The sequence below is a fragment of the Populus nigra genome, chromosome 7 (assembly GCF_951802175.1).
Source record: "Populus nigra chromosome 7, ddPopNigr1.1, whole genome shotgun sequence".
Lineage (NCBI taxonomy): Eukaryota > Viridiplantae > Streptophyta > Magnoliopsida > Malpighiales > Salicaceae > Populus > Populus nigra.
The window spans coordinates 275,855-300,173 of record NC_084858.1 but is presented as its reverse complement, the minus strand read 5'-3'; the positions used below and the strand labels follow the sequence as shown (position 1 = coordinate 300,173).

General features: G+C 33.6%; 4 protein-coding genes across 7 annotated transcripts; 1 reads left to right on the top strand and 3 right to left on the bottom strand.

Moving 5' to 3' along the window:
- Positions 1-1,645: 1,645 nt before the first annotated feature.
- On the bottom strand, positions 1,646-6,083 carry LOC133700019 (uncharacterized Rho GTPase-activating protein At5g61530). Its single transcript, XM_062123573.1, has 10 exons — positions 5,833-6,083; positions 5,197-5,274; positions 4,848-5,110; positions 4,462-4,524; positions 4,337-4,355; positions 4,092-4,190; positions 3,913-3,990; positions 3,580-3,824; positions 2,260-2,422; positions 1,646-2,107 (listed from the first exon to the last, which is right to left on the bottom strand). Exons 2-10 carry the CDS (start codon positions 5,255-5,257, stop codon positions 1,962-1,964), a joined length of 1,137 nt encoding a protein of 378 aa, XP_061979557.1. The 5' UTR covers positions 5,258-5,274; positions 5,833-6,083; the 3' UTR covers positions 1,646-1,961.
- A 4,122-nt stretch (positions 6,084-10,205) lies between these two features.
- On the bottom strand, positions 10,206-13,138 carry LOC133699714 (hexose carrier protein HEX6-like). Its single transcript, XM_062123101.1, has 3 exons — positions 12,282-13,138; positions 11,699-12,021; positions 10,206-11,558 (listed from the first exon to the last, which is right to left on the bottom strand). Exons 1-3 carry the CDS (start codon positions 12,409-12,411, stop codon positions 10,482-10,484), a joined length of 1,530 nt encoding a protein of 509 aa, XP_061979085.1. The 5' UTR covers positions 12,412-13,138; the 3' UTR covers positions 10,206-10,481.
- Positions 13,139-13,277: 139 nt separating this feature from the next.
- Positions 13,278-15,761, bottom strand: LOC133699715 (hexose carrier protein HEX6-like). 3 transcript variants are annotated; one of them, XM_062123102.1, is made up of 3 exons: positions 15,316-15,761; positions 14,777-15,099; positions 13,278-14,697 (listed from the first exon to the last, which is right to left on the bottom strand). In XM_062123102.1, the coding sequence occupies exons 1-3, from the start codon at positions 15,443-15,445 to the stop codon at positions 13,624-13,626; spliced, it is 1,527 nt and encodes a 508-aa protein (XP_061979086.1). In that variant the 5' UTR covers positions 15,446-15,761; the 3' UTR covers positions 13,278-13,623. The 3 variants fall into 3 exon arrangements, with proteins under 3 accessions (XP_061979086.1, XP_061979088.1, XP_061979087.1); XM_062123104.1 differs by having other exon boundaries at positions 14,777-14,865; XM_062123103.1 differs by having other exon boundaries at positions 14,777-15,211; positions 15,316-15,452.
- Positions 15,762-16,695: 934 nt separating this feature from the next.
- LOC133699245 (uncharacterized) lies at positions 16,696-19,646 on the top strand. 2 transcript variants are annotated; one of them, XM_062122421.1, is made up of 5 exons: positions 16,696-16,909; positions 17,404-17,545; positions 17,862-18,088; positions 18,529-18,786; positions 19,194-19,646. In XM_062122421.1, exons 1-5 carry the CDS (start codon positions 16,868-16,870, stop codon positions 19,497-19,499), a joined length of 975 nt encoding a protein of 324 aa, XP_061978405.1. In that variant the 5' UTR covers positions 16,696-16,867; the 3' UTR covers positions 19,500-19,646. The 2 variants fall into 2 exon arrangements, with proteins under 2 accessions (XP_061978405.1, XP_061978406.1); XM_062122422.1 differs by lacking the exon at positions 16,696-16,909 and adding an exon at positions 16,918-17,043.
- Positions 19,647-24,319: the final 4,673 nt, after the last annotated feature.

The window sequence follows — 24,319 nt, the reverse complement described above, 5'->3', positions numbered from 1 at the left end:
GAAAAGAAAAAAAATAACATGTAAGACTATATATATTAAAAATATTATATGAAAATAAATATTTTTTATTTTCAAAAAATAATTTATTTATATAAAAAATAAAAGCAAAATCATAGATGAACTAGAAAAATCTCTTCAAAAATTTAATGCATAACAAAAAAATCAATATTATTTAAAATAAACTCTCTAAACAAAATAAAAAATAGAAAGTTTTGTCCATTTTTTTGATTTCTAGTTTTTTAACCTATCATGTCACTTTATTTCTTTTCAATTGTATTCCTTAAAATTATATTTTCATGGTAACCATACCAGATTAAAGTGGATTGGGTCAGACAACCATGTCAAACACAAGACGCTTAGATCTAGTAATCATGCCAACAACAAACAACGCGTTGCCTGTTTTGCCTAGATTCTGGCCATTGTAATGATTGAAAAATTAGGACCTATGCTCTTTTGACTTAAAAACCTGTTTTGCAATCTGTTTTTTAGCCACAACACCTATAAAACACTCTAGAAACCATGAAAAACTCATCTATGGCCTAAAAAACATAAAAAAAGCTCAAAAAATCGAACTCAACCCAAAACTAAAAATTAACCCGAGCTCAGATCTATTTTTTCACGAACTTTTAAGGTACAAAACATCTAATATGAACTTCCCTCATCAAATAAAATAATTTGACATAAAAATCTCTCAATAAGTTTTTTTTTCTACTATCAGAATCAGGTAACTTTTGTCTCTCATCTCTCAACTAGGTACAAAATATAACAAAAATAAACGTCTGCACCAAAATACAATTGGAACAATTTCAAGAAACCAAAATTCTATAATTTGCATGATTGTTTAAGTTGAAAGACTAAAGTGAATATTTTCAAAACTTATAATACATCACTCATGTTTGCCACGTTTTTCATTTTAGTCCCCTCTTTTCCAATCTCACCCTTTTATAAGAATTTGAAATCAATTGCTTTTTAAATAGAACTTGATCGCCCAAAAACTCATATATGACCTAAAAATCACCCCAAAAACCAAACTAAACCCGAAACTAAAAATCAACCCGAGTTTAGATTTGTTTTTTTCATGAACTTCTAAGATACGCAACACCTAATATGAACTCCCCTTATCAAATGAAACAATTTGACACAAAAACCTCTTATTTTGGTGGTATAAATTAATGTCAATAATAAGTTCTTTTTTTACCGTTAAAATCTGACAACTTTTCTCTCTCATCTCTCAACTAGGTACAAAATATAACAAAAATAAACCTACGCATCAAAATAAAATTAAAACAATTTCAAGAAATTGAAATTCTATAATTTGAATGATTGTTTAAGTTGGAAAACTAAAGTGAATATTTTCAAAAATTATAATACATTACTCATGTTTGCCATGTTTTTCATTTCAATCCCCCCTTTTCCAATCTCATCTTTTTATAAAATTTTGAAATCAATTGCTTTATAAATAGAACTTGATCGTCTAAAAACAAAAGTTGAGGACCAAACTAGAAAATTGTTTTTGCACAATGATAAATATACAACAAAAATCCCAAATCCCCCGCGCTTTATATATATATATAAAGCAAGACACTTAGAGTTTTGCTTGCCTCCACACATAATCAAGGGATTGGTTACTTTTCCTGGAAAAATATGAAAAGAAAACAGTGTGCCTATAGCAAGCAATGATTACAATATTACACATCTTATTGTCCTGATTTTCATAGAACAATCATGTTTAGGGCAAAATTTGAGCACTTCCAAAGACAAACAAATCAGAATATAGTAACTTGCTAATCACTAAAATTTACAGAACCACGTCCAACAGTCTCAGATTTGGCTAAAACCATAATATCTGCTATCGAGCAATGGCTTATCCAGGTCAAATTCAGAATTCCATCTTCACGAGTAATCAATTGCTATGTTTAACAGGATGGATTCTCGGTTGATTCCAGCCTGGGACACTTGATTCATCTCCAAACAGTCTCATTTGCATCAGTAAAGATTGCATTGTGCTGTTCTATGAGACACTGAACAATGTCAATAGCACCGAAGTCCGTTGGCATTCCATCATCCAGGGGAATGAGTGAGGATCCATCCATGTCTTCGCTTTCTTCTGTTTTCATATAAGAGAAGAAACCCATCAATTTAAGGCAGTTAGCTTTTTACTTTTCCCTATCCCTTGGATTAACTTTATCTGTCACGTATAAAAGCTGTGCTCCTCATCATATGTGTAGTGTAAGTATACTGTTCGAGATAAACTCTTACCTGAAAGCATGTCCCATGCACTGTAAGTAGGAGCTGGATCCATATTCTTCTTGGAAGGACTTCTTGACAAATTATTCCAATATGACCTGTAAGTTTCTGGCTTCCTTTCTTTCTGCCACATAATAACAGGGGCCATTTCTGTGGCAATGGCCCGGGCATCCATCTGTAGAAAGTAAATAACAGCAGGCAATGCTTATCATATATTTGCGCCATATCCATCACTTTCACCTAATGGTAATCTAACCTCAATGGTAAGACCACAATTGGAAGAGATGGGGTTAAGAGTTCAATTCCATAAAAAAATAAAGGACAATAAAATAAAATCCAACAATCACGTTCACATAATTAAAGAGTTGTTTCACCAAGGGAAAATGAAATGGACAGAAAATGAAAATGAAGGTCATGGTCTCAGAGCCGAGACCTGGCCAAAGCATATGGGCAACTTGGGCAATGGCCCAAGGCCCCCACTTAACAAAAAAACCCCAAGAAATAAAAGGTATATTTGTTAGTTATGCTTTATGAAATGAAAATTGCTCCCACTTAACAAAAGGTCTCAAATACAAAATGAAAATTGCTCAAGGCTCCACTTGTCAGACATACATAAAAAATAAAATAAAAATATTTCTTAATTACTTTTAAAAAACCCCATTTATAATTTTTCCCAAGACCTCTATTCATCTTAAGTCAGTCCTGCCATCATGGCCTAAGGCATTCTTCTCACAATAAACTCGAGGTGACTAGAGAAATAAAATGAAGGATATGGCCTAGGACATTCGTTCAGATTTAACTTGAGAGATCAAAAGCTAGCAAATAAATGCCTCATTGAGATCTATATACCAGTGGTTGTGAAAAATGTGATATTCAAAGTGTACTACATAGGCAAACAGCCATAACTTCTCATCAACATGAAAGGAATCTATCCACAATAAGAGAAATACAACATGTACATGAGGATGAGCATATGCACATACAAATGCACTTGTGCAATCCCATATTGAAACAAGAGAAGTTGCAACAACCCATCAGGATGCTATATAAAAGAAAAGTTTAGCCTGCACACGTAAAATGCAGCAGCTTGCATGTCTTTAACCTTAAAAGGTTCATAGACAATGTGTGTCATAATGAAGTGATAAATCCAAAATGTATGCTTCTGAAACTCAGAATGACAAGAGGTGAGAAATCTAAGTAAAGGGACACACCAACAGAAACCATATGCAGTCTTCCATGAAGTGGACTGAATGAGAAAATGATGACAACTCTTTAATGAGAAGATAAACAGGATCAACAAGGGACACGTGCACAATCTGCAGTGTTCCTTACCTTGTTAAGAAGTGACTTCTGGCTAACACGGAGCAGTAGTGCAGTGATGAACTCCAGAGTCATGTAGTTTACAGCAGGAAGTTTCTTCAGGATGTTTTTCATCACATGGATGCTAGAACGGGCACCTTTGATCTCATCATAAAGTTCAAATGTGGTTAGGGGTTCAGGAAGGCTTGCAAGATAGCATTTGGCCAGAAATGCCACATCAATTGGATTTAGACCCTCTGGCAATGATGCATTGGAGTCTGAAACAAACACCAACCAGCATTAGAATACAAGACCACTGAGACTAAACAGAACAGTAGTCAGCATCAAGCACATAACAATAGATACCTTGGTTGTACAGGGATACTAATTGCTGAATAACCTTTTTATCCCCTTCAGCTTTAAACAAGTCCACTGAGTTCAATCCTGAATCAAAATCATAGATTATTAATCCCTGCTCAAAAGGAATGAGCTTCACAATACCAAATGACTACTAATTTATCTAGTCTGATTTTTATATCAGTTACCTGATAATATGAGATAATCTGCACATTTGACCAATATATGTGGAACAAGCTTGCTGAATTCTTGTCGTTGAACAGTAACTTCAATTGGAACTCCAAATACTGAAGATAAATTTTTTATCAACAACCATCAAGTTACATGTAATTTAGAATTTTGCAATACTTTCAGGAAAATGAAAAGAAAAATAAGGAACAGAATAACAATCAATAAGCAATATTTTCAAAGATTATGATAGTGTGAAACTCACCGTCAGTGCTTGCAACTCCCTGGGAAAGGAAAAAAGAAGTAAGAACATCAAAGCATGTGACAGCAAGCAAAAACAAAAGAATGAAACTGGAAAAAACAGGAGAATGCAGCCTCACAGTCCTGTACCTTTTGCCATCGTTCAATGTCAGTCAATATTGTCTTACTTTTCTGAGCAGTCTTTTTTGCCACCTGCAGGAGATTCACCATTTCAAAGGTGTTGATCATCAAACTTTACAAGGGATAAACCTATTTTTAGCTGTTAGTAATAAAGACTAGGGTAGTCGAGGATTGAAAATTATGAAGTATCAATTATGAAGTATCAGTTTTGTCAACGATAAAATATTCCAATCCATGGGCAACCAAGTGAATGGGAAGCATAAAGTCTTGAAAGTTTACTATTACAATTCAAAGTAGTCTTTGCCAACATACACGGTATAATCCTGCCAACACAAGATAACCACCAATTTTGAGCCACAGAAAGTACCCAACCTAATAGGCAAGTGTGAATATACCTCTTCCACTTTTGTCTTCCCAACAGTAACCTTGTCCTTTGTCTCTGAGATTCCCTTCCTGAAGAACATACCAGTTGTAGCAGCAGCAGTTATAAGACGTTCCTGCATAGCATGCCTAGTCGATGGCTCCCTAAGAATTGCCCATCGAGTTTTGACTGCTGATCCAACTTTTTCTGCTACATCAGCAACATTACCTTTGGCATCCTTTGCAACCTCTCCGACAAATGTTCCAGCCGATTGTCCAGCTTCTTTAAGCTTCACCCCTTCATAAAAACAACAATTAAATTCCTAATCAACGAAATTTAAAACAGAAAATTACATCAAGCAGTTGAAATTTTAATAAACTCACCAGAGGTAGAAAAGAAACCAGTAGCCTTCTCCTGCCACTGAGGCGAGACAGCTGAAGGCATCTCTCCAATCACAGTACCTAGTAGCAAATTCCACAAGAACTATTTAAAATTGAATCTTGTTGAAGCAAAACCATCAAAGAAGTATATACCTTTATATAACTTAAAGCCTTGACAAATTTCAAGCAGACAAAAAAGAAAAGAAAAATATAAACAAACAGACAGCCAGCTTGATTCCAATCAGCATCTCCCTCAAATAAATAGAATCCGTCTAAAAACACAAACTTTTCAGTAATTAAAACCAATCAGTGAATCAATCAGCTATCAAAAAGTTACAAACCTTTATCTCTGATTTAGCTTAACAGTTCACTAAAATCATCATCAGATAACATGCCTTTTAATCTAAGCTAAAAAGTTCCAAATCCCACCTTCCCTCCAATTTTTGCACCAGCCAAACAAGAACACAAAAGGAAGAAACAAACAAACAAGCTATCAAATCCACGACAGTACTAGCATAAAGAACATAAATTTATCAGAATTTCGCCTAAAAAAAACAAAACCAAAAAAGAATCCATCATCAGATAATAAAATTTAACAAAATAAAAGCCAGAAATTGAATAGAGAGAGAATATTTGTACCTGTTTATAGTTTCTGAGGGCACAGAGTCAAGGGAAAGTAGCACAAAACAGAATCAAAGAGAGAGATTTAGCTTTTTGATAGTTAAATGGAAGTAATCGTGAGACAAGTTGAAAAGTTTAAAACTTTGAAATTGAAATTGACAGTCAGTGGATTAAACTATTTGTTTTTTGGAAAAAATAATAATATTTTTGGTGTAAGAGAGAGAGAAGTGGTTTGCGTTTGGTTGTGTTTGTTTAGTTTTATGGGAGACTGACGCGGTTGCGGGGGGCTATTATACATGCTTGACATTGCGGCATGGTATAATTTGTTTTTAAAAGGTTCTAATTTTGTTTTAGTTTTAGATTATTATATTATATATATATATATATATTAAAAATAAAATTTTAAAAATAAAAATTATTATTTTAATATATTTTCAAATAAAAACTACTTAAAAAAACAATTTTTATTTACATTTCCAAACAATTAAAATGAAAAATGGGTTGCTGCCATGTGGATAATTCTTGTTTGGTTTTACCTTCTTCTGTTCTAACCGTTATAACGACTCTTGTACCAAATAATGACTTTTTTCCCCCTCAAATAACACGGTAATTGTTTTTGTTGCAAACTAGCATATTTTAAAGGTTTGTTTCAGAGCATGAAACCATTTTTTTTTAAATGAAATTATTTTTCTAATCTTCTTGATGTGCTAATACTAATAAAAAAAATTTAATAAATTATTATTTTAATATATTTTTAAACAAATAATACTATAAAAAATAATATTTGTCATCCTTTAAAAGATGCTAAATCTCTCTCTCTCTCTCTCTCTCTCTCTCTCTCTCTATATATATATATATATATATAACTTTTTAAATTATAATTTTAATAACAAAAATGTTAAAATAGAAATTTTTTATTCAAACTATAGTTTCAACAATGACATTTCCGCGCAGATGAACCATTAATTAATAGCACAACTATGAATCATGCAACCAATTATAAGAAAAGTTAAATAGTATGGCATTTTTCTTGTAGCTTAATTATTGTTTATCATTTCATATTTTGATTACAATAGTGAAATTTTTAAAAATTTTAATTTGAACCTTAAATTTTTTTTTTTGTATAATTGAGCAATTTCAAGCACAAATTAAAATCCAATTGTATTTTTTTTTTATGTGAGGGTTGAATTGAAATACAAGGAACTGAAGTGATGAAAGCTGGTAAAATTGGTGGCAATTATGCAATTTGTTTAAAAATTTCATTTTCATTCCCAACTTTTTGAACAGTTAGGTATCTAATCCCTATAATTAAAAAAAAAAATTTGGTATCAAAACTTTATTTTTTTTAGTCCTTTTTAAGTAAAAGAGAAAGGGGTTGTCAGATTCTGACTTAAAGAGAGAAAGTAATCATTTGGAAAGATTTAGGCAACCAAAACTTATGATTTTCATGTCAAAAGGTATCATATATTGAGAGGAGTTAAGATTATATGTTTTTCCCCCTTTGAAAACATCTAAAATTAATATTTGAGCTTGGAAAGACTTTTTATTTCAGATTGATTTTGAGTTTTGAGCTTGTATTTTGTGTTTTTGAAGGCTATAGTTTGGTTTAACAAATTTTCAAAGATGTTTCCTAGAAGTTTTGGCCAGGACAGGTTAAAATGAGCTTTTTGGATGGAAAAAAACTATGGACCCTATTTTTCTGGCCACTATAGTAATTAGATTTTGGGATTTCAGATGATGCGTTGTTTTTTTTTAAAAAAAAACCTTGTTCATCCCTTTAACTTAAAAAAATTACAGGCCCACACACAGGCTTTTCTATAATGAGCTTGGTCTCAATTTTTTTCCTTTTTTTAAAAAAAAAAATTTAATGCTTGTTTTTATATGTATTTTTTAAAAAATAAAAATTTAATATTTTAATTAATACCACTTATTTATATATTTTTTGCTTATTTAGTTTTTTTAAATCATTTATAATTTTTTAATGTATTTATAATTGTTTGAATATGTGCAACCTTGCATATTATTTTTTTAAATAAATTTTATATATGTGTTGATTTATATTATAAATTAATTTTCATAAATTAATTTATTAAATACAACCAAGTAAATAACTTGTTTTGCAATATTAAATATCTTAATTTGTCTCTCAATTTTTCCACTTACATTTTTATTTATCATTAATGATTTTTTTCATTTATTTATACAATAGTTCATGATTTATTTAATTGGAAGTGTGCATAATTTTTTTGATTTATATTTATGAGTTTCTTAATATAAAAAACACGTTGAAAAATTCTACATGTTTAATTTTTTTTAATAATGTATTGGTGTTTTTAATTTAGTCCTTATTCTTATAATTTCTTATTTTTCCTTAAATCTTTTATAAAAATTTAATTGTTTTTAATTTCACCATTCAATCTAAGTTGATAGCGTATTGTTTTTTTTTTATCCTCATTCTTTTGGTTTTTGTTTTCATTTTGTTAATGTTTTTGTTCTTTTCAGTTTAAATATCAAAATGAAAATTTCTTGTTGCCCTTTAATTTATTTTTTATTTTAATTTTAACTTTTATTCTTTTAATTGCTATTTTTAATTTTAGATTTTTTGTTTGCATTTTTTTTTCCAATTGCATACTTTAACATTTTATTTTATAGGGATTAGGCTTCTTGATTATGTCATTTATGGTGCTTCTCTGATGACTCGGGTCAAAGATTGACATCTTTTTTGTCTTATTTTTTTATGATATTATCGTTTGATATTTTATTTTAAAAAATAGCTTTGTGGTTTTATTTAGTTTATTTTTCTATCGAATTATCTCAACATTATAACTTAGAACACAAGTTTGTCAGGTGAATCCAGACTAGCTCGTCCCTTAATGTCTAGATTATATGTCTACCGTGTTAGCTCGGGTTGGCATAGCCTCATTTCATTTCTTTTCTTTTCGTTTCTTTTTGTAGTTTTGAATTTTTTTTAATTTAGAAATTTTTTAAAATAATTTTGTAAGTTTGTATTTCACTTATTTGTGATTTTTTTGCATATTTGTTTTTTAATAGTGATTTTTTTAATTATATTGGATATGTTTAAATTTTAAAGAGATTAGTATGACTCATTTGTAATTTTTATATAATCTATTTATATTAAATTTATTTACAGAAATAAAAAATATTTACTTTTTAATATATACAACCTTGTAAAGTATGTTTTTTCTTTTCCTTTTATTTTATTCAATAAATCTTATATATTTTTCAATTTCTAGTTCAAATTGATTTTAATAAAAAAAATCATTAAACACAGTTAAATAAATAACCCATATTGTGATTTTACATTTGTTTCTCGGTTTTTTCAATTTTATTTTTATATAAGAAATAAATTACAAAGCCAAAATTGGTTTGTTGGGTTATTTTTTTATTGAACTTAATTTTTTTTTCATCTTTTTTTTCTTATATTGCAGAAAAAAATAGTTTCACATTAAATTTTATACAATATAAATAAGGTTGTTTACCTTACATTTCAACATACCATTTTAAAAAAAAATTAGTAATAAAATTTTAAAATGAAGTTGTTAAATAATTATTTTATTGGACAAAATTACACATTGTTTGTGTTATATTATTTTGATCCAAGCAGCTATTTTTCTCTCTGTTTCTAGAGATAATTGACTTTTTTTTGTTTGATTGTTCTTAGAATTATATTATTCTTGTTGGTAGATGGATTAAATCACTTAATTAATAATCTATTGAGGGAGGCGGCTGCAGCTGAGGTATTTGGACTGCCTAATTTGAGCAGCCTCACAATTTAGAAGAGTCAGCTAACTGCCTGAAGAGAAAGTGAGAGGAAAAAGCTCAGGCAATGATTCATTTGCTTCTTTATCATCAATGATGTTTTGCTTTCGTTATCTTCTCTATTATTTATGAGAGTAAATTATAAATCAGTCCCCTAGTTTTACAAAATAATTTGTCTAAATTAAAAAAATTAATTAATTAGTCCCTTTTTTCTTTTCATACCCCTTTTCAATTTATATTTTTTAAGAAATAGAAATGGTAAGAAAAAAGAAGAAGATAGATATTATAGAGAGAGAAAACATTTTTTGGAATAAAATTAAGCATGGTCAACACTAATCAAGGTGGGGTAATTAATTAGTTTTTTTAGATAAAATTGAATATTTAATTTGCTTTGTAGAATTAGAGAAACTAATTTATAATTCTCTCTTGTTCATGAAAAACAAAAGCTCGCTTGGATTGATCCTTTTAAAAAATATATAATTTACGGTCTGGTGTGGAAGATGCTTAATTTTTTTTTTCTTTTCAATTTTTTTTAGGTTTTTTTTAAAATTATTATTCCCACTATAAATTTGTTTTTAGTACTGTAGTGCATGATAGTTTTCATTTGAAAATACATTAAAATAATTCTTATATTATTATAAATACTAACACATTAAAATCATTAAAAAACAAAAAACAAATATCAATGTACTATTTTTCAAACCAATAACACTTTCAAAACATTCTCCACCCACGGTATCAGACACCCTCGGAAAGCAGAAGCCTTTTCCTCATTTCCATTTCTGCAAACCAAGTGGGCTAGAGGATCACACATTCAAGCATGGATATGTTTCCATTTCTTGACAAGAACTACAGGCCAAGGCACAAATAATCTTGTGGAGTTGAAGTCAAGCAGGTTCCATTTTACTCTTGTCATCAAATTCCTCTACAATTCTCTTCCAAAACCAATGCTCCCTCCACACTCTATCCATTACCTCGATCGGGACTTTTTTAGTCTCAGGCAACAACAAATACACGAAGGCAGTCATCACTGCCACCCATCCACCAAAAAAGAAGAAAATCCCTGACTTGAAATGGCAAAGCATGGCCAGAAATGTCTGTGCAACAACGAAAGTGAAGACGAAATTCACCGCCACCACAATGCTTTGCCCTACCGATCGAATTTCCAAAGGAAAAATCTCACTTGGAACTAGCCATCCCAATGGACCCCATGACCAAGCAAAGCCAGATACATATATGGATATCATAGTCAGAACAAAATAAGCGTACCCTTTGTTTATGCTGCCATGATCACCTAGTTGAGCTGCCATGATACTTCCAATCATAATCTGTGACACAAACATTTGTACACCGCCGCATATGAGCATTACTCTTCTGCCAAGTTTGTCCACTGCGAGCATCGATAGGAACGTTGAAGCAGTGCCGACGACCCCAGCTATCAGCGCAGACATGATGAGCGACACACTCTCGCTTAGACCTATAGTTCGGAAGAGGATTGGAGCGTAGAATGAAATGACATTGATGCCTGTTACTTGTTGGAAAAATGGTATTGCTATTGCCATGACTAGTTGTGGTCTATATTTTTTTTGTATGATTTTCTTGATTGGATGTTCAATGGATTTTGAAACCAAGCTTGCTTTGATAAGATCATTAAATTCTGCTTCGACATCGGTTGTGCCACGGATGCGTTGTAGCATGGTTTTGGCCTTTTGTTCGTCGTTGAAGCGTTGAATTAGGCTGTTGGGTGTCTCTGGTAGGAAAAGTGAACCTATTGTTAGGAATGTGGCAGGGATTGCCGCCATTGCTAGGGAGATTCGCCAACCCCAACCACCTTCAATCTTCTCAGTGCCAAAGTTGATGAAGTTAGCCGAGAGCACCCCAATAGCGATGCAGAGTTGGAAGCCATTGTTGATTGCCCCTCTATATCTTGGAGGTGCCATTTCAGAGAGATACAAGGGAACCGCCTACAGAAAAATAACAGGACAACAACATGCCATTTCAGAGAGATGGAGTATCCATTCCTTACCACATGAAAATTAGGAGACACAACAGTCAAGTGATCAAATGGCAATCTAGGTGCGCTAAAAGATTCAAGGTACACTACCTGGTTTGCAAAACCAACTCCAACTCCAAGAAGGACACGGCCAAATATTAGCATGTACAGAGTAGTCGCTGCCCCATTGAGGGCAGAACCAGAAAGAAATGCAGCACCTCCTGCAAGGATTGATGGTTTGCGCCCGAAGTATCGAGTGATTGACGAGGCAAAGAAGGAAGCGACAAGGCCAGCAACATAGAGTGATGATGTAAAGGAGGTCAAAAGCTGGCTATCGAATTTGCAGTAGTTGCTAATCCTGGTATCTTCCTTCATTCTAGTGTACACTTCTGGGAAGAATTTCTTGAGAAAAGGTTTCATGGATGTCACTCCACCTTTAAATTTAATTGCTTAAGTCAATAATCAATTTGATCTCTTTTATAGCAATAATTACTTGACAGCAAAAACGTTTACAATAGCAGTAGCAGTAGTGATAAAATTCAGCTCAATCAAGGAAATTAATCTCTCTCTCTCTCTCTCTCTTTTAATGATTTATGTAGTTTAATATTCCTACCCTCCTTGCAAGTGAGGGAATACAAGTTCAAGTTCAAATTTAAAAAACTAAAGAGAAAGAAAGAAGGTTAGAGCAACAGACCTGAAATTCCAATGTCATAACCAAAAATAAGTCCTCCCATGGATGCTACCATACAAGACAGGATAACAAACGAAGTAGTCCTACCATTATACTGACCATCTTCACTTGCTACAGCAAATCCTACAGCCATGGCTTAATCCTCCACAAGTTCAAAGAGAGGAAGAGATATTCCAAGTTGTGGATAGTATATAGGGAATAAAAAGAGCAGCCTTCCTTGACTGATAGAGACCACCACCAACATCATCAGTGTAGGATAGTCAAAGCAAGAGTTTTTTACGATGTTGTTATCTGAAATAGACTTGATAGGAGCATGTGAGGTTGGATACTTGGATGTTGAGGTTACAGATATGGAGTCTAGCAATGTATATATACATGCTTTACTTTTCATGGTCATCGCATAAAATCCAAGCAGAAATTGGAGACTAGCTAGTAATATCATTTGTGTTACAAATTCACAGCACACTTTGGGATTTAATTCAGATTTGATTGAACTTATTTAGGCTAGTTATATGTGGCACATTGTGTAGCGAAATAAGGTTAAATTATAGTACCTAAAAACGAGCAGAAGAGCAAAATTTGCAGGAAAGATCCTGTTCAGGATTGATATTGCAGAGAAAAAAAGACCTGAAATTCCACTGTCATAGCTGAAAATGACTCCTCCCATGGCAGCCATCATAAAAGACAAAAGAACAAACCATGTCATCTTGCCATTGTATAGCTCCCTTGTTATGCTTAATCCTACTGCCATGAGTCCAAGTTCACACACAAATCCTTTTAACAATAAAACTACGTTTTTATCCTTGAAGTTGATAAAACTTCAAACTGTTAATCAAGAATTTTTTTGACTTTTTATAAACTTTTAAAAAGTAAAAATACTTTCAATTTTTTTGATTTTTTCAATGTAAAAGAACATATTAAAAGGAGCTTATATCCGATATTTTTTCTTAAATTTACAATCTGCGGAAGAGCGGAAGAGCATGGATTAGATAGCTGGTGTATAATAAACCTTTTCAAATCATTTCTTTTCACGGGAAGTAGACTTGTATGAATTTCCAAGATAATGTAGAAACAGAAAAGGAAGACCTCAGTCCCCAGTTAGCACACGATAATATATATCTTTTCTTAGGACCTGTCTGGGGCAAACAGCAGCTGTGCGTTTTTTAGGCCTGTTTGGTCAAGGACAGCTTATGTATGGAGTTCATGTGAACCCACTTAAAGAAATTTGTTTTCTCTTCTTTGGAAGGAAAAGGAAGCAAGGAAAGAGAGAAGAGATGGCCTACTGCAACCACAACGCTTTGTAAGTTTTTGCAGAGGGGACATAAAAATGCTAGTTCCTTGTATTTCAAGCAGCTTCCGTCCTACTATTCTCATCCATTTCTCCCACAAATCTCTTCCAAAACCAGTGCTCCCTCCACACTTTATCCATCTTCTCAAGAGGCGTATTCTTGGTTTCTGGCAGCAAGTTGTACACGAAGGCAGTCATCACAACAACCCATCCCCCAAAGAAGAAGAAAATCCCAGATTTGAAGTGGCAAAGCATGGTCAGAAAGGATTGCGCGACAATGAAAGTGAAGAGAAAGCTCACTGCAACCACAATACTTTGCCCTGCTGAACGAATTTCCAATGGGAATATCTCACTCGGGACTAAACACCCCAATGGACCCCATGACCAAGAAAACCCAGAAACATAAATGCAAATCATAATCAACACAAAGTAAGCATACCCTTTGCTTATGCTGCCATGATCGCCAAGCTGGGCTGCAATAACACCTCCAACCATTATTTGTGACACAAACATTTGTGCTCCACCAAATATAAACAATGCTCTTCTCCCAAGTTTGTCTACTACGAGCATCGATATAAATGTTGAGCCAGTGCCTACAACCCCTATCACAACTGCAGACATTAGGGATGCGCTTTCGCCTTGTCCGATTGTCCTGAAAAGTACAGGAGCATAAAATGCAATGACATTGATTCCTGTTACTTGCTGAAAAAATGGTATGGCTATTGCCATTACTAGCTGAGGCCTATACTTTCTTCTGATGATATTCTTAAGTGGGTGCTCATTGGTTTTTGAGGTTGAGTTAGCTTGGATGAGATCGTTAAGCTCTGCTTCCACATCTTCAGTGCCTCTGACCCGTTGTAGCATCAGCTTAGCCCTTTCTGTGTCATCAGTGCGCTGAATGAGGCTGTTTGCTGTTTCTGGGAGGAAAAGTGCACCTAGAGAAAGAATTGCAGCCGGTACTGCTGCCATGGATAGGGAGATTCGCCAGCCCCAGCCCCCTCTGATCCTTTCAGTTCCATAATTTATAAGGTTAGCAGAGAGTACGCCGAGGCCAACACTGAATTGGAAACCATTGTTGATTGCTCCTCTGTGTCTTGGTGGAGCCATTTCAGACAGATAGAGGGGGACTGACTGTAAAATAGATTTAATATCATAATTTTATCAAAAGACTCTAGAGACTCAGAATTTGAAAAGGATTCAAGTAGATTACCTGGTTAGCAAAACCAACACCAACTCCAAGCAAGACACGGCCGAATATTAGCATGTACACATTAATTGCTGCACCACCAAGGGCGGCACCTGCAAGGAAGGCAGCACCACCTAAGAGAATCGATGGCTTGCGCCCAAACGCTTTGGTGACCGATGATGCAAAGAAGGAAGCAACAAGGCCAGCAACATACAGTGAGGATGTGAAGGAGGTCAATAATTGACTATCAAATTTGCAGTAATTGCTAATGTCTGTGTCTTCTGTCATCTTTCTATACACTTCAGGGAAGAATTTCTCCAGAAATGGTTTCATTGAAGTCACTCCACCTTCACATGAACTTACATTACTCAATCTTCCTACTTATTTTCTTTAGTTTCATGATCATTATCATGATCTACATGAGAAATTGGCAAGACAGTGTCTACAAAAAAGCATAATCTAGCAAATTTATAGTTTAGAACAGCAAACAGAAGAGGAAAATATGCAGGCAATTGGCAATGAAGAAATCATTTCAAAAGACTTGATAGGAGAGCGTGACGGACCTGAAATTCCAATGTCATAGCCGAAAATGACTCCTCCCATGGAAGCCATCATACAAGACAAAGCAACGAACCAAGTCATCTTCCCATTATACTGCCCCCCTTCACCTGCTATGGCTAACCCTGCTGCCATGGCTTAATCTTTCTAAGTTTACACACAAATGTCTGTAAGAGAGAAGACAAGAAGGAGGAGAGGTTGCAGATAGCCTTCCTTTGAGTTGTAGATATCAGCACCATGAACATTGAAAGTAAATGCAATATCATTCACAATCTGGATTTTTGTGGGACAAAATTCTGCGGTCTTCCTTGACTTAAGAAATATTTTATGGTTTCCCTCTCAAAGAAGTAACTATTGCAGGACCAGCTAACTTCATCAGTTGGCATGGTGTCTATATATGAAATGCTAAAAAAACTGTTCAAACTTTGAAGATATTGCACAAATAAGAAAGGATGGTGGCAGCCCTCAATTATTGGAGCAGGAGAATATCTTTGACGATGAATGGGTTAAAAGGAAGTTTTTGCTCCTTCAGTATTGAGGTTGGGGCAAATTGAGGCTTGAACTATCAATCTAATCAATTATGTCCTTGAAATCAAAATTTATTGTAAAAAATTATAGTTTGATATGCTTAGCTGAAATTTCACATATTATAATAAAAACTCAATATATTCCAAAATAATTTCAAGATTAGGAAGTATTTGTTTTATTTTCTTAAACATTAAATATTCATAAAATTGGAAAAACAAATCAAGACTTATTAAGATCAAGATCAAGTCGATTGCATGGAGTGACCATTATTGTTATTTCTACTCTATTTATTTTTGTATTGATTAATTAAGCCCTTTTTAATATGCTTGTATCTTATAATTAAAATTCTATAATATTAGATACCAAAATAGCCTTTAAATTCAAAATTTAACAGGTAATTGAAAAGTGGTGAGGATTATATATATTCTTTTCATATAGCTCCCTAAAAATACTTCAAATAATTTGGTATTACCAAGAAAAATAAAACTGACAGATCAATAAAAATAATTAAATAAAATAAATCGAGTATCACAATCCAAACTGATTTCACGACCCAGTTCAAAACTCAAGTAATGAGTTAAGCCACTTCAATAAAAATGAATTAATTAAAATAATATTATTAAAAAATAAAATAAAATAAAACTAAACTTGATGAATCAGATAACAAATTAGTTAAATTGACCGGATCACATCTAAGCCCGTAAAGTCAAGTTTAATAATCATATTCATGCTATATAACATGGGGTTAATGGAGACTGGAGAGGAGTGATAACTACTGGCAAGTGGAATAATCAAATACGCTTAGCTCAGCCTTGGACCAGTGACTAGTTGCTTCCACATTTTTGTCATCATCCAAAGTTACCACCTTTAAGTCGTCATCGTCATCGTCATCAACTTCGACGTTTGAGCAGCAAAATTAAAATCAACCACTTCTTTCATTTGGCTTCATTTTCAACAATAAAAAGCCATATAACTCCAGTTGTCCTGGTAATAGTCACTGCAAGAGCAGCTGCAACAAAGACAACCGAAATGGTTAAATCTATCAGGGTTCATGAGCTTGGTGGACCTGAGGTCTCTTTCTCGATCTCTTGAACTATTGTTTGTATGTTATACAGGTGATCTTATAGGGTGCTAATGTTTTATTATGGTGATGGGTTGATAAAGTTTTGTTCTATTGATCTAATTATGGTGACCCTGTTGATAAGGTTCGATAAGCATTAGTTTTATCTGTTTTGGAATCAATGAAATGATTCATCTTTTTAAGTTGGTGATGGGTTTTGTAGACACCATGATTTGGGAAAAATAGAAGCCCCCTGAGTTTGTTTTGTCCAAATTTCTATGCTTTCCTTTTAAGTGTGCCCATGTGTGAGATTGGACTTAAAATCATTGAAAGTTCAGTTCTTTATAGTTTTTCTTAAAAATCTTCGTGGGAGTAATGTATAAGATCGTGTTTTGGTGTTGCATATCTAGAATCATCTTTATTGACGACCATTTCGTGCCTAATTTCTTATTCTTTAATTACCCATTTTTGCTTATTGAATGTTCATGACGGCAATGATATGTAGGTCCTGAAGTGGGAAGATGTGGAGATAAGAGAGCCAGGTCAGGGTGAGATACGCGTGAAGAACAAGGCCATTGGGCTTAATTTCATTGATGTCTACTTCCGCAAAGGAGTTTATAAGGCTTCCACAATGCCCTTCACTCCAGGTTTAACTTTAACTCTCTCGGATCACTGTGTGACGGCTGTAATTATTCAACAACAGTGGACATATTTCTAGTAGATTGGCTATTATGTGAAGAATAGAACTTTTTAATTTTGAGGGAGAGCACAAACGGGGAATGTCTTAAAATTAGAATCTTGGTATATGGTTTGTTTAGGATATTTTCTCCATCAGTTTTTGCTATAGTTTTTGACAGTATGAAGGTATACATGCATCTTCATCTATTTTCCTTTATACCAGCCAATGTTGGGCTATTGAAGTCCCATCTCCTGAAGGTATTTGAGAATTTTTCTCTATTGAAGGTATGGAGGCTGTTGGAGAAGTGATAGCTCTGGGCCCTGGAGTTACAGATAGGAAAGTTGGAGAAGTTGTAGGTTATGCTAGTGGTCCTATGGGTTCATATACTGAAGAGCAGATCCTTCCTGCAAACAAGGTCGTGCCTGTCCCACCTTCTATTAGTCCTTCAATAGCAGCATCTGTGATGCTTAAAGGCATGACTGCTCAGTACTTACTCCGTCGTTGCTTCAAGGTAGGTTGTATATCTGGCTGCTTTCTAACTTAAGCAAGCCTTCGAACTTGTCCTATCATGTGTATCAGGTCGTAAAATATTTTGGGTTCAAAAACCCGAGAGGTAATTTGAAATTATTATTTGACATCTAAGTACCAAAAAAGGCAAAACAACATTTGTTCATTGAAATTTCAATGTAAGTTAACACCTTTTCATGTAGTTTTCTATTTCTATGTTCCTGCAGCATTTGCATTTTCAGCTTGGTATTTAGAGATACTTGTGATTATCATCGTCTTTTAATTGTTCAACTTTTTGTTGGACTTCATTATTTGGCTACACGGACCTTAAAAACAAAGAACATAATAATGATAAATTTTTTTCTTGCAGTGGATTATTTCAGTTACTTCATTATCTGTCATTTTCCTGAGAAACAAATAACTGAGTTAGATTTTTTATTCCAGGTTGAACCAGGGCACACTATCCTTGTTCAGGCTGCAGCTGGTGGAGTCGGTTCTCTGTTATGTCAGTGGGCAAATTCTCTTGGTGCCACTGTCATAGGTACTGTCTCAACCAAGGAGAAGGCAGCACAAGCCAAGGACGATGGATGTCACCATGTTATAATTTATAAAGAGGAAGATTTTGCTGCCCGTGTCAATGAGATAACATCAGGAAATGGTGTCGATGTTGTCTACGATTCCGTGGGGAAAGATACCTTTCAGGTAATGCTTATTCTATTCTTCCATTTATGTTGTCTATGAAGGCAATGCCTTTATTTCCCAAATTGATACTTTCAGCTGTAGTTTGATTCTACATCGTCTATATTCTTTACATAAGCAGGTTTGGCTTGTCATGAACCCAAAGACCTTTTTTTTTCTTACAGATTGCACCTGATCTTAAACTAAAAACTGTCTAAAAACTGCACCTGACCTCAAACTCTGATCTGTCACAGCTCTGACCTGGAAAAACCTGATTTTTTTTTATTCAGTTCTATTCAGAAGAACTATAGAAAACATAAATTGCGTTCTGACCAGTTGGGCTGCTAGGTTTAGCTTGTATAAGGCCAAGCGCACACTTCTACTCTCAATTTTTGTTGGTTGAGTCCTCATTGGTATGCTGTCGTATGCAGGGCTCATTGGCATGCTTAAAGACTCGTGGCTACATGGTTTGTTTTGGACAGTCATCTGGGACACCAGATCCGTTCCCACTGTCAGTGCTTGCCCCAAAATCACTGTTCTTGACAAGGCCTTCGCTCATGCAATACACTGCAACCCGGGGTGAGCTGCTAGAAACTGCAGGGGAGGTATTTGCCAACATTGCATCTGGCGTGTTGCGGGTTCGTGTGAATCACACATACCCTCTATCTCAGGCAGCACAGGCACATGCAGATCTGGAGAGTCGAAAAACATCTGGGTCAGTTGTATTGTTACCTTAAAGAATCTGAGCAGTCAGAATTGTGGTCACAAGCTATTCCGAACCATTGGCAGGGGAAGGACCGGCTTCCACTTTCTGTGGTTTCAACTCTATCAAATAAATCTTGTAGGGGATGTCTATTCATGCAATCTGTTGTCCTTTTCTAGCAGATTGTGCTCCACTGTAAAGCTATCAGCCTTCCCCCCCCCCCCCCCCCCCCTCGAGGAACAAGCTGCTGTCTTTAAAATTAATCCATGATGGTCAAACAACTTTTATTCCGTCTTGAACACTTTTACTCTCTAATTAGATGAACGCAAAATCTCCAACGTTTTTTTTAAACAAAATTGTGTTAGGCTACAGCCTAACAAGATCAGTCTTAGAAAGAAATAAGAGAGAAGAAGTAGAATTGTTCATTCATGTCATGCCTTCCTCATTCATGATTTTAGTTTATATACAAGTTTCTGAATTATTGCTTATAGTTAATAACTACTAACAGATTTAACCAATAACTGTAACTAACTCTTACAGCCTAACCTACTGATATTTCATGTGCTAAGCTTTTGTTGTACCTCCATTGCAACCTCAATGCTAAAAACCTTACAAGGCCTATAAAGCCTTAAATTAAGCTTCATGTTCTTCCTCAAAGCTAAACTTGTATGTTTGTATGGCTGCACTTCAAATAAACCAAATCACCAACTTAAAGATTATTTATGTCTTGCCCTTTTCTGCCATTGTTTCATCATGTTCCTCAGAGCATTCTAGTTGCAACTTAAGCCATTAATTCATACTCTCTCTTCGTTGGATAGCTTTTTCCAAAGCTGATACTAAAGTTGTTGCAAAAGAATCGACTCCAATATAGCCATATAATGCCTGAAAGGATGTTGTTTCAATAACGGAATGGTAACTTGAGTTATACCACCCTAACTAATTATGCCGTTTACTATGGCAATGCATGACATGCACCTCAGGTAGGTTTCTAGGCATTGATTCTCTTTTTACTTGACCATCAGTTTGATGATGGAAAGATGTGCCCATCAACAATCTCACCTCAGAAGTGTGAACATTTCTTTTCAAAATAGGCTTGTAAAAACCTTATCTTTATCCTTCATAATAGAAGAAGGTAATTAATGGAACTTATAGACATATTCTACGAAAAAAATGAGCAATCTCTTAAGCGGCGAATGAATGTGTAACAACTAAGAAATGTGCATATTTTGATAATCGACCCACAATAACCAATATGGCATTCTTCCTTCTTAATCTTGGCAATCCCTCCAGAAAATTCATTGTTATATTTCTCCAAATACTCTTAGGTGTAGACAACGGTTGAAGCAGACCACAATAAAACACCTTTTCCATCTTGGCTGGTTCACATACATTAAATTCCTTCATAAATTTATTTATTATAGATTTCATGAAAGGCTAGTAAAACATAGCTTTTAGCCTCTTGTATGAATTTTGAATTCTAGCATGCCCTCTCATTTGAGAATCATGTGCCAGACTAACAACTCTCTCTCTCAAATCTCCTATACAACAAATGATAAATTTGCTTTTTATATCCTAGGACTCCTTCTAAATATGCATACTTTGGCCAATTATTTATATTGATTAACTTCTCTGCTACAATCTTCTTAAACAACTCATCTCTCTTATAGTTTCACCAACTTAGTCATACCAAAATTGTGTAATAACAATAATGGTTGCTAAGTCACTACCCTCCTTCTTTAGGGTTTTCTAATTGTCTTTAAATTGTCATCTTTTCAAATAATACATCAACTATCATGTTTTCCTTCATTTTCTATACTAAATAATATACCTCAATTTCAATAGTTTAGTTAATCCTTTCATCTGGATAGGTATGTGGAGTTTTTGTTCTAGCAAAAACTTCAGAATTTCACGATCAATTTTGATAATAAACTGATCATATTCTAAATAATACATTAATCTCTCCACCATCATGAGAATAACAATATCTTTTTTCCATGAATAGATAAACCAATATATCTTGGACATAAAACTTTACTTCTCCCATTCTAACTTAACACAACTCCTAATCTAGTAACATTAGCATCTATTTCCTAGATAAATGGTTGGTAAAACCAAAATTGATGTCTTAGATAAAGCTTTTTTTAAATCATCAAAGATTGCTTATGATTTCTCATTCCAATTAAATATTTTCTTCTTCAACTGATTAGTAAGTGGTTTGTTTATAACTCCAAAGTTCCTAAAAAATTTTCTATAGTAACAAGATAATCCTATAAAACCTTTCAATTCTTTATCTGATTGCAGTGTAGGCCAATTTCTAACTGCTTTAATTTTGTTTAAGGCAGTGGCCACCCTTTCTAAAGAGATAATATAACTAAGATATTCCACTTCTCTTTCACCAAAAGAATACTTAGACTTTGTAGCAAACAATTAATTCATTTGTAATGGCTCCAAAACCATTCTTAAATACTGAATATGCAACTCGAAATAAGAAACTCAAAAATAGTTTTAAAACAATATTCATAAAACTTTAGAAAGCAGTTGGAGCATTTGTTATCCAAATGACATTACCTTGGATTTATAATGGTCATGATGGGTTCTGAACATAGTTTTTTTCATATCATTTACATGCATCCTCACTTAATGGTAGCCTACCTTAAGATCCAACTTCAAGAAGAACTAAGATCCATGCAACTCGTCCATAAGATCATTGATTATGAAAATTGAAAACTTATTATTGCTTGTTAAATCATTAAGTTGTCTATAATAAATATAGTATCTCCAAGAACCATATTTCTTCTTGACAAGCAAGATTGAAGAGGCGAAAAAACTGGAATTGTGTTGGATTAATCCATTAATCAACATTTCCTTCACCAATTCTTCAATTTCTTTCTTATGCATATAAGAGCTCTTGTAAAGCCTTATATTCACAGGTTTGGCTTTAATAACTAAAGGAATCCTATAATCCAAGGTTTTTACTAGTGGCAATTAAGTTTATTCTAAAAGAACTCCTTTAAATTCTTTTAGCAATTCTTAGACTACTGCATCTTGTTCATCCACCATTAATTCCTTTACTGCTTCAACAAAAAAAAAAATATTAATCTATAAATGACTTCCTTCAAGTTCTTCTGTATTTTTGTTTTTGTGACTATTTAGAATTCTGCATCCTTTTTAACTTTTTAAGTTCAATCATCATTCATTCTTTTTTAAAAGATAATATTTTAATGAAATCAAATAAAATAGGGGAATATCTTCTTAACCGACATACTCCCAAAACTAGATCACACCTTATAAGCTTTAATATCTTTAACTCATCTTAAAATTCATATTTTTACATGAACCAAGTCAACTTGGAACACTTGGAATCACACCTTACCACTCTCCTATTTGCTACAATTACTGCTAGAACAATGGTTTTAACATAATGACTTTGATTTCTTTCACCACTTTGATGTCAATGAAACTATGGATGCTTTCACTGTCAATTAGAACATTCAGGTTCCTTTCTTGGCAACTCCCTTTGATTTTTATAGCGTTATGAACATAGTTTTCTGCTAATGCATTCAATAATGACTCATACTCCTTATTTCTTCACCTACAATCACATTGTTTTCTCCCTTAGCCACTTCAAAAAATTCTTCATGCTCATGCTTCATGCTTTTCATCATATGTAAGCCTTTACTATTTCATTGATGGCCTAATACATATTTATTCTCATATCTAAAACACTGACCCAACCTTCGTCTTTAATCATGTGAACTCTTGACATGATATTTTGGCCCTTCTATTATCTTTGCCTTTGAATGATTATAAGGTTTTGATCGATGAAGCATTGTTTGTTATCTTGTTAGCTTTATAGGAGAAGTTGTTTCTTGGCAAAACCTTTGACTTCTTTGCCATGATATTATTTGTTTTCTCTTGCCATTGCTCTATTAAAAGCCTTCATTAGAGTTACTGACTTGAGTATTTTGAGCATAGGTCTAATATCCTATTTTAATTTACTCAAGAAACTTGAAATGTAATAAGCCTTTGGTAAGGATGGATTAAACACAATGTTAATGACTTAAGCTCTCCAAACCTCTTCACATACTTTTTAACTCTTTTTTCTTGCACTAGCTTGTTGAATTCTTCAACAACATCCTTCGTATTACCAAATTTTATACAAAAAACCTTTGTAAACTCTTCCTTTTCAATCACATATTCCCTTTCACATAAAAATCCTTCGTACCACACCTTTGTCTTGCCATCCAAGTATATAAAAGCCATTTCTACCCACTATTGAACTAGTATAGAGTTTATCTTGAAAAACCCTGTACATATTCTCAACTAACATCTTGGATTTTCTCCACAAAAGGTTGTTAATTTCACCTCAGGCTAATTTCCATTATACCCTCATTTCTATACTTTCGAATTTTCTCTACTTTCTTTTCTCAGATTAACTTTTAGATGAGAAAAAAATTCATCTAATTCTTGGCCAAGCCTTTTTTCTTTCTCAATCTCTTTGTTTTTAGCAAAAGTCTTTAATGTCATTATAATAGAATTTATTTTCAATTTTAGCTTATCTATCATTTCTTGTAGTTTCTGATTTATTTGTTGGATCTGCTCGTCCACCTTCATGTTATGCTCCTCTAAGACCTTTATTTTGCTATTATCAATCATCGTTGCTATCAATCTATGCTTTGGTTCCAGTAACCTTGAATCTTGTATCTAATACCAATTGTTAGGTTACAACCAAACAAGTTCAGTCTCATAAAGAAATAAGAGAGAAGAAGAAGAAGAGTTGATACATAAAATGTTACTTCATTCATTTCATGCCTTCCTCATTCATTATTCTAGCTTATATACAAGTTCCTGGAT